We start from the raw sequence: 11,106 nt of genomic DNA on the forward strand, positions 1-11,106 counted from the left end.
TATAGTTGCTACCATAGTAGTTAAGATTATAGTTGCTACCATAGTAGTTAAGATTATAGCTGCTACCATAGTAGTTAAGATTATAGTTGCTACCATAGTAGGTAAGATTATAGTTGCTACCATAGTAGGTAAGATTATAGTTGCTACCATAGTAGGTAAGATTATAGTTGCTACCACAGTGGGTAAGATTATAGATGCTACCATAGTAGTTAAGATTATAGTTGCTACCATAGTAGTTAAGATTATAGTTGCTACCGTAGTAGTTAAGATTATAGTTGCTACCATAGTAGTTAAGATTATAGTTGCTACCGTAGTAGTTAAGATTATAGTTGCTACCATAGTAGGTAGGATTATAGTTGCTACCATAGTAGTTAAGATTATAGTTGCTACCATAGTAGTTAAGATTATAGTTGCTACCGTAGTAGTTAAGATTATAGTTGCTACCATAGTAGTTAAGATTATAGTTGCTACCGTAGTAGTTAAGGTTATAGTTGCTACCATAGTAGGTAGGATTATAGTTGCTACCATAGTAGTTAAGATTATAGTTGCTACCATAGTAGTTAAGATTATAGTTGCTACCGTAGTAGTTAAGATTATAGTTGCTACCGTAGTAGTTAAGATTATAGTTGCTACCGTAGTAGTTAAGATTATAGTTGCTACCATAGTAGGTAGGATTATAGTTGCTACCATAGTAGTTAAGATTATAGTTGCTACCATAGTAGTTAAGATTATAGTTGCTACCATAGTAGTTAAGATTATAGCTGCTACCATAGTAGGTAAGATTATAGTTGCTACCATAGTAGTTAAGATTATAGTTGCTACCATAGTAGTTAAGATTATAGCTGCTACCATAGTAGTTAAGATTATAGTTGCTACCATAGTAGGTAAGATTATAGTTGCTACCATAGTAGGTAAGATTATAGTTGCTACCATAGTAGGTAAGATTATAGTTGCTACCATAGTAGGTAAGATTATAGATGCTACCATAGTAGTTAAGATTATAGTTGCTACCATAGTAGGTAAGATTATAGTTGCTACCATAGTAGGTAAAATTATAGTTGCTACCATAGTAGGTAAGATTATAGTTGCTACCATAGTAGGTAAGATTATAGTTGCTACCATAGTAGGTAAGATTATAGATGCTACCATAGTAGTTAAGATTACAGTTGCTACCGTAGTAGTTAAGATTATAGTTGCTACCATAGTAGTTAAGATTATAGTTGCTACCGTAGTAGTTAAGATTATAGTTGCTACCATAGTAGGTAGGATTATAGTTGCTACCATAGTAGTTAAGATTATAGTTGCTACCATAGTAGTTAAGATTATAGTTGCTACCGTAGTAGTTAAGATTATAGTTGCTACCATAGTAGTTAAGATTATAGTTGCTACCATAATAGTTAAGATTATAGTTGCTACCATAGTAGTTAAGATTATAGTTGCTACCATAGTAGTTAAGATTATAGTTGCTACCATAGTAGTTAAGATTATAGTTGCTACCATAGTAGTTAAGATTATAGTTGCTACCATAGTAGTTAAGATTATAGTTGCTACCGTAGTAGTTAAGATTATAGTTGCTACCGTAGTAGTTAAGATTATAGTTGCTACCATAGTAGTTAAGATTATAGTTGCTACCGTAGTAGTTAAGATTATAGCTGCTACCATAGTAGTTAAGATTATAGTTGCTACCATAGTAGGTAAGATTATAGTTGCTACCATAGTAGGTAAGATTATAGTTGCTACCATAGTAGGTAAGATTATAGTTGCTACCATAGTAGGTAAGATTATAGATGCTACCATAGTAGTTAAGATTATAGTTGCTACCATAGTAGGTAAGATTATAGTTGCTACCATAGTAGGTAAAATTATAGTTGCTACCATAGTAGGTAAGATTATAGTTGCTACCATAGTAGGTAAGATTATAGTTGCTACCATAGTAGGTAAGATTATAGATGCTACCATAGTAGTTAAGATTATAGTTGCTACCATAGTAGGTAAGATTATAGTTGCTACCATAGTAGGTAAGATTATAGTTGCTACCATAATAGTTAAGATTATAGTTGCTACCATAGTAGGTAGGATTATAGTTGCTACCATAGTAGTTAAGATTATAGTTGCTACCATAGTAGTTAAGATTATAGTTGCTACCATAGTAGGTAAGATTATAGTTGCTACCATAGTAGGTAAGATTATAGTTGCTACCATAATAGTTAAGATTATAGTTGCTACCATAGTAGTTAAGATTATAGTTGCTACCATAGTAGTTAAGATTATAGTTGCTACCGTAGTAGTTAAGATTATAGTTGCTACCATAGTAGGTAGGATTATAGTTGCTACCATAGTAGTTAAGATTATAGTTGCTACCATAGTAGTTAAGATTATAGTTGCTACCATAGTAGGTAAGATTATAGTTGCTACCATAGTAGGTAAGATTATAGTTGCTACCATAATAGTTAAGATTATAGTTGCTACCATAGTAGTTAAGATTATAGTTGCTACCGTAGTAGTTAAGATTATAGTTGCTACCGTAGTAGTTAAGATTATAGTTGCTACCGTAGTAGTTAAGATTATAGTTGCTACCATAGTAGGTAGGATTATAGTTGCTACCATAGTAGTTAAGATTATAGTTGCTACCATAGTAGTTAAGATTATAGTTGCTACCATAGTAGTTAAGATTATAGCTGCTACCATAGTAGGTAAGATTATAGTTGCTACCATAGTAGTTAAGATTATAGTTGCTACCATAGTAGTTAAGATTATAGCTGCTACCATAGTAGTTAAGATTATAGTTGCTACCATAGTAGGTAAGATTATAGTTGCTACCATAGTAGGTAAGATTATAGTTGCTACCATAGTAGGTAAGATTATAGTTGCTACCATAGTAGGTAAGATTATAGATGCTACCATAGTAGTTAAGATTATAGTTGCTACCATAGTAGGTAAGATTATAGTTGCTACCATAGTAGGTAAAATTATAGTTGCTACCATAGTAGGTAAGATTATAGTTGCTACCATAGTAGGTAAGATTATAGTTGCTACCATAGTAGGTAAGATTATAGATGCTACCATAGTAGTTAAGATTACAGTTGCTACCGTAGTAGTTAAGATTATAGTTGCTACCATAGTAGGTAAGATTATAGTTGCTACCATAGTAGGTAAGATTATAGTTGCTACCATAGTAGGTAAGATTATAGTTGCTACCATAGTAGGTAAGATTATAGTTGCTACCATAGTAGGTAAGATTATAGTTGCTACCATAGTAGGTAAGATTATAGTTGCTACCATAGTAGTTAAGATTATAGTTGCTACCATAGTAGGTAAGATTATGGTTGCTACCATAGTAGGTAAGATTATAGTTGCTACCATAGTAGTTAAGATTATAGTTGCTACCATAGTAGTTAAGATTATAGTTGCTACCATAGTAGGTAAGATTATAGTTGCTACCATAGTAGGTATGATTATAGTTGCTACCATAGTAGGTAAGATTATAGTTGCTACCATAGTAGTTAAGATTATAGTTGCTACCATAGTAGGTAAGATTATGGTTGCTACCATAGTAGGTAAGATTATAGTTGCTACCATAGTAGTTAAGATTATAGTTGCTACCATAGTAGTTAAGATTATAGCTGCTACCATAGTAGTTAAGATTATAGTTGCTACCATAGTAGGTAAGATTATAGTTGCTACCATAGTAGGTAAGATTATAGTTGCTACCATAGTAGGTAAGATTATAGTTGCTACCACAGTGGGTAAGATTATAGATGCTACCATAGTAGTTAAGATTATAGTTGCTACCATAGTAGTTAAGATTATAGTTGCTACCGTAGTAGTTAAGATTATAGTTGCTACCATAGTAGTTAAGATTATAGTTGCTACCGTAGTAGTTAAGATTATAGTTGCTACCATAGTAGGTAGGATTATAGTTGCTACCATAGTAGTTAAGATTATAGTTGCTACCATAGTAGTTAAGATTATAGTTGCTACCGTAGTAGTTAAGATTATAGTTGCTACCATAGTAGTTAAGATTATAGTTGCTACCATAGTAGTTAAGATTATAGTTGCTACCATAGTAGTTAAGATTATAGTTGCTACCGTAGTAGTTAAGATTATAGTTGCTACCGTAGTAGTTAAGATTATAGTTGCTACCATAGTAGTTAAGATTATAGTTGCTACCGTAGTAGTTAAGATTATAGTTGCTACCATAGTAGGTAGGATTATAGTTGCTACCATAGTAGTTAAGATTATAGTTGCTACCATAGTAGTTAAGATTATAGTTGCTACCATAGTAGGTAAGATTATAGTTGCTACCATAGTAGGTAAGATTATAGTTGCTACCATAATAGTTAAGATTATAGTTGCTACCATAGTAGTTAAGATTATAGTTGCTACCATAGTAGGTAAGATTATAGTTGCTACTATAGTAGTTAAGATTATAGTTGCTACCATAGTAGGTAAGATGCCTTATATATAAACTTACACAAAGCTTTAGTAGATTTTATCAGAAAGTGTCAGTATTTTTCTATTATTTGGAATTAGTTTTAAAGTTTGAGGTAATCTGACTGTCAGAATGTTTCATTATTCTAATCGACAAAACTTGATCGCGATTAAAGTATCACATATCTACCTCACATATCTACTTCACATATCTACCTCACATATTTACCTCACATATCTACCTCACATATCTACCTCACATATCTACCTCACATATCTACCTCACATATCTACCACACATTTAATGTACCTCACATATCCACTTCACATATCCACCTCACATATCTACCTCACATATCTACCTCACATATCTACCTCACATATCTACCTCACATATTTACCTCACATATCTACCTCACATATCTACCTCACACGTCTACCTCACATTTAATGTACCTCACATATCCACTTCACATATCCACCTCACATATCTACCTCACATATCTACCTCACATATCTACCTCACATATTACCTCACATATCTCCCTCGCATATCTACCTCACATATCACCTCACATATTACCTCACATATCTACCTCACATATCTACCTCTCATATCTACCTCATGTATCTACCTCACATATCTACCGCTATCTACATGTATATCATCACAATTTTCCTTGTTGTTACTGTTTGTTTCACTTCAACTTTCATTTTTACCTCCCATTATGCTGCCAAACGCCAGCGAGTTTGTCAGATTTTCATTACACCAATTATCAGTTATATTCAATAATTGATTCAAAACTTTACTTGCAGCTAAATCAGAGCTTACTATGGAGTTGGAAAGTACAAGGTTCCCAACTAAGCTGTTCGATGCCATCAGCAGGATAGCTGACTCACCAAAGGATGAACTCGCCCTTCACCTTTATCAACTTAATAAACTCAGGGTACCTTCTACTCTTCCTCTACTTGCCTAAATACCCTCCGAGTTTCACTACCAAATAGATATAAGCACTATATGTTAGACTGCCTTGTGGACTGATCAATGCTATTTGTATTGACCCAACACCTCCACAAACCATTCCAACATCTCCCTCCCACCATCTCAACATATCCACCCAATATTCCAACATATCCTCCCACTATTCCAGCATTTCCCTTCTACCCCTTCTTGTCATTACTAAGTTTTCAGTTAAAATTAATGCCTAATTTAGTCAAAGCATTGTATTTGTTGCTTGAAATGCCACACTTTCAGATGCCCGATGAAAGATTTAAATAGTATTAAATCTTAGTTTTACTGTTAGCTATATATTTATAGTTTGTTTGTTTTGTTATTCCAAATGTTGAGGATCAACCGCTTCAGCGTGGTTGGGTTTAACAGATACTGGCAATTCATAATTCTCAACTGTTCTTGTACATTTATATATATATTCAAAGGCAGCACCAGCAGTGTTCTCCCAGCCCAGTGTTAAAGTTTCACATTGGATGCTCTAGTTTAATTACTAAATGAGTCATATTGATACCACATAATTAATACAGGATTACCTAAACACTGATCTCTCAGTAGTGGTGTGCTAGTTTTATTATTGGACTGTACCATTTTATATAGTGTTTCTACTGAATGCTCGGTGTTGCATGGATAATAAAAACAGCTTATAAACGTTGATGATTAATGTAGTTTTCTAGTTTGACTAGTTTTCTAATGGTAAAATGATCAAATTGGCCAATTTGCGTAACTTAAGCTAGTAAATTAAGCTAGTAAATCAAACTAGTAACGTAAGCTAGTAACATATGATAGTAACTTAAGCTAGTAAATTAAGCTAGTAAATTAAGCTTGATTATGTTGCTTAACTTATTATAATAAAAGCTTGTTGAGGTTTTTATTCGCAATCCAATTTTGTCGATTTTAAACTTGAAACATCCTGGCAGTCAGATGACCTCAAATGTCAAAAACAATCGCAAATGACAGAAAAATACTGATACTTTCTGAACAAATTTTTAAAGGTTTTCTGTGAGTTCATCTAGTACCGAGTCCGAGTGCTGTCAGCTGTGAGAGTATATGACAACGTTTTTAAGTCATTCGCAGGAAGTTGGCTAACTGCATAGCAAGTACATGTTTGCATTGAATGAACTGCAAACTATTTGCAAGTGAGGTAAATGGGTCTGTTTATATGAATTATAACAGCTGGTTTTTGTCAAATGTTGCAATTCTGGTCAAAATAGACTCATTTATTAATTACCATGGTTGACTATAGCCATTTGTCATTCATAAACAGGTTGACGAGACGTCTACGAGGCAGCCAGGAGTGCACACAGGGTCACGGACTCCCGCAGATATTTTCACGGAAGAGCTAAGTTCAGAAGTGCTAAAACTGACCAATCAAATCCACACACTCTTGCTTGATTTTATATTAACTGTTGATGAAGAAGCACATCGTGACTCCTGATTGCTCAACCCCCAACAGCCTACAGTTCTGTGTGTCCTACTTGTCTTAGATGATATGGAATGATTTCCTTATCATCCGCTATTTAGACAATGTGTGTGCATGCTTATATGTACCAGTTCGGAGGACTTCGCACGCAGTGATAATGCTAATGTCCGTGCTTTATCTATAGCAATATAGTAGCAAAATATCTAGCAATATATTATGGATTTTGTATTATTTATTAAAAATGAACTGCTATTATTTTAATGTTTTTTATAAAAAGTGTTTATAGCGAGTAACGGGCCGATTGTATATGTTGTTGTTTTGTGTGATGGCATATGTAAGCCTATATTGACAATCTCAACTTTTCTCCATTTAACTATTTTAATATAAATATAATAAGTGGTATAATAAATCTAGAAGCACAATAATAGAAATAGAATGTCTTTGATTATTTCTAAAGGGCAAAAGACTTGCTTGTTCTTGACATGAAATATTAGAAGCCTGAGAATCATAATGACTTGCAGAACTTGATCATCCAATCTTTACTATAATAAGAGCATCAGGAAAAACCCGCTTTACACTGGAATTGAACTCAAAAATACAAGTTGTGCAGACAGGCACTCTGACCTAGAGGTAGAACGAGACAGGTTTTTCAAGTTCGAGACGAGACTCCAGACACTGTCTTGTAAAAAATCGAGACTCGAGACACGAGACAGTAAAATTATGAGCATTTGGTGATGATTTCACTACACAAGTACTAGCTACTTGGTATATATAATATTAATAAAACTATTTTTAAATTGAATTTTCACCTGGTGTAAACGATTTAAATACAACATTTTAATAGTGATATGCATGTAGTTTTTGTAAACAAAAGTGACACAAACAGCTCTAAAATACCGAAGTTATATATTCTAAGAATTTTTAGCTTGATTGATCATAATTAGTATAAACATATTGCTTTGTACGTGTATATTTTTACCATCTATTGAATAGGTCTTACTTTTTAATGTGATGCGTAATGATACCGATGGCCGTTGCTCTACAAAGAAATACCGCAACTAAAAGAACACACGATAATACTTTAATTCTTATCGTTTCATTAATGTTAAGTGTTGTTTGTGTATTAGCTGTAGTAAGTGAATTATATTTAAATTGTGCTCATGAAATTATATTAATTACTGTATACATGCACATGTATATTCTTACCTATATTGAGCTAACAAAATGTCATTGTTAATTGAACACGGACAATGGTCGACACGGCCTTTCGTTCGTTTCTCCGTGTCCGGGCAAGTTTTACCAGCGGTTGGTAGTATATGCGTAAAAGAGGCCCAAATTTTATGAAGGGCAGTTGGTGTTTAGACACGATACGATAAAACACAGACATTTTACCCGCAAAAGTCTTATTTATTAAATTGGATTATCCGAAGAGTAATTAGATACGACCCGATATCTGTTTTAAGGACACAGAACCGAACTAAAATATAACAGGGCCGTTGTCCGGACTACATGATTAGACTCAAGGGCCAACATAATCAATAGCAACAAGTAGTAACGGACCGGGTATAACTTTAAAAGCAGTTGCCCGCAATCCATTACAATATATGGAGTTGTTGCTACCGCAAGAAGCCATGTTTTAACAACCGTGCGCAGGCGCTTTAGTTCTATTTCCTGTCTCGAGTTTGGCAATAGTTAAGACGAGACCGATACGAGACAGGTCGACACTCGAGACGTCTCGTGTCTCGTTCCACCTCTACTCTGACCACTAAGTCATGCAGTCACCATGCCAAAGAATTGAATAGAAGTGTTCATACCGATTACACATGATAATCTCACTTGGCACACGGGACTGGCAGCCTGCCAGCCACCTATAACTCATAACACTGGCAAACTAGTGCATCGGGAGAGATCAGCAGTTGTGTCCATAAAGTGCAGAGAATAAGAACGCGCAGAATTATTCTGATATGCTAGAAGGTACATGATTGGCCAAGTGCGCTGTAGAAGCCTACTGCAGGGAGTTCAAATCCTGTAAAATGGAAGCCTTTTTTCAACCCCTAACTGTGGCCTCAGATGCACAGACACGGCTCGTGTTATTGTAACAATAATTATCAAAGTGCAGAGAATAAGAATGGGTAACTATTTAGTTTTAGAACTTCATGCAGAGCTTGTACTAGCTGATCACACCTGACAAACTGAAAGCTGTGAGGGCTACATTAGACTATAAATAGACTTTTTTAACGATGAATATGCACAAAGTTTTATTAGATTTTATCAGAACGTATCATCCATTTTCTATCATCGGCGATTGTTGTTTGTTTCAGGACATCTGACTGCAAAGATGCTCTAAGATTGAAATGGAAAAAAAATTTTCGTCATTCAAACGCCAGAAGAAAAATATGTGCGGAAAGACATCAATAGTCGCTATGGTTACCATAGTTGATAGCAGCTATAGCATTCAAGTTTCAGCGTTACGTACTTTTATTCTGTCAGTCATAGACATCATTAGTTATAACTATTCTTAGTCATAGACTATTCTGTCAACTATAGACATCATATACGCACATTCGCTTGTTCTGAGCATTTTAACTGTGATCAAGTTTTGTCTCTTAATCTTGGCCAATCTTGATACATCCTGGCAGTCAGATCATCTCAAACATCAAAAGCAAATGATAGAAAAACACTGATACTTTCTGATAAAATCTACTAACATATTGTGCTAGTTCATCATACAAACCTTAGATATTGAGTTATTGGTCACGATTTACCTCTGTAGGCTGCAGAGTAGAATATTCTGCATCTTTATCTATATAGTTCTCAAAGTATGTCCGCATGTCTGTCTGCATTCCGGCTATGCTATCATTAGAATAACTGTAGCTAGATAACAATGCTGACTCAACATCATGGAGTACCGTCATTAGAAGCCTAGAAGCTTACTGGAATTTTTCATTGGCAATGTGCCAGGCTAATAGTTTGAAAGTTACAGTTTTTTGACAGTTTTAAAATTTTTACAGTTGTTTTTATTTTTGTCCTAATTTATTTCAACTACAGAAAACACTTCTCTCATGATATGTAGTTTGAAAGTTAGAATGGTTAATGTTGTTATATGTTAAATACAAATCAATTTTCTGTCCAGACTTTTTTATTACTCGGGCAACGCCGGGTAACACAGCTAGTTACTTTATATATTACATTCAACAGCTAATTAATGACAAACGTTGCATCATTGCATATCTTGAGGTAGCGTGAAACATTGTAAATTGTGTATGCACTGTGGAGCATGTAAAGACAACTTCCTTTAGACTTTAATTCTGCTTGGCCAGCCATCTTTGATGAAGTTGTTTAAACCATAACTGCCACGAACAACTTTTATCGTATTTACTAGGTAAATCAGACATGCTGATTCCGATTTTGTAATCAAAATAAAGATTAGGCCACTAACTTTCAGAGTAATAAAGGATTCTTTATAGCGTTTTAATATCGGTCTCGAAAACAACACGATCGGCATAACAAGCTCCGCCCCTAAATACTTGACGTAACCTAGCTTTTTAGGAACAGAATTTACGTAGAGATGTTTAGACCGATTTAGAATAATAGAGATGGGTGTTTTAAAATCTATTAATATCTAAATCCAGCTTTAAAAATAATATCAGTCTTTTCTGAAAGGTAGATAAGCTATTTAGCACTGCATATTTAAAAAGCGCGATAACAACGCTAGCTCGTGATAAAACCGCGCTTTTTGAGCTCATTTTTCTCGGCGTCCAGCCCATTTAAACGTCATGTAACAAGCTGCGAGCAATTTTAAATAGTTTATATCCCTTTCATAAAAGACTGAAATTATTTTACAGGCTGGATTTAGATAATAATGGGTTTTAAGACACCCATCTCTATTATTCTAAATCGGACTAAACTTTCCTAACTTCCGTTTCTGAAAAAGCTAGGTTTCGTCACATATTTATGGGCGGAGCTTGTAATGCCGATTGTGTTGTTTTCGAAACGGATATTGAAACGCTTTAAAAAAGCTTAAATGGCTTTGAAGGTTAGTGGACTAATCTTTATTTTGAGTACAAAATCGCAATCAGCGTGTCTGATTTACCTAGTAAATACAATAAAAGTTGTTCGTGACAGTTATGGTTTAATGTTTAGTTATTAATGCTTGCCAGATTAACTAGAGTGGAAGGCATTAAATTCTTCGCTAAGCAATCAGTAGATGTTTTTTACACAGATTGCACGATGGAAATTAGCA

General features: G+C 34.2%; 1 protein-coding gene across 1 annotated transcript in view; it reads left to right on the forward strand.

Annotated features, from left to right (window-relative positions):
* The window catches only part of LOC137403981 (sacsin-like), a 92,075-nt gene extending 85,189 nt beyond the window's left edge, over window positions 1–6,886 (forward strand). The window contains exons 28-29 of the mRNA XM_068090132.1: window positions 5,248–5,378; window positions 6,708–6,886. Coding sequence (XP_067946233.1) covers window positions 5,248–5,378; window positions 6,708–6,878 — 302 coding nt within the window. The 3' untranslated portion in view covers window positions 6,879–6,886. The remainder of the gene's footprint in view (window positions 1–5,247; window positions 5,379–6,707) is intronic.
* The last annotated feature ends 4,220 nt before the right edge of the window (window positions 6,887–11,106 follow it).

Source organism: Watersipora subatra, chromosome 9, assembly GCF_963576615.1.
Source record: "Watersipora subatra chromosome 9, tzWatSuba1.1, whole genome shotgun sequence".
NCBI classification, from domain to species: domain Eukaryota; kingdom Metazoa; phylum Bryozoa; class Gymnolaemata; order Cheilostomatida; family Watersiporidae; genus Watersipora; species Watersipora subatra.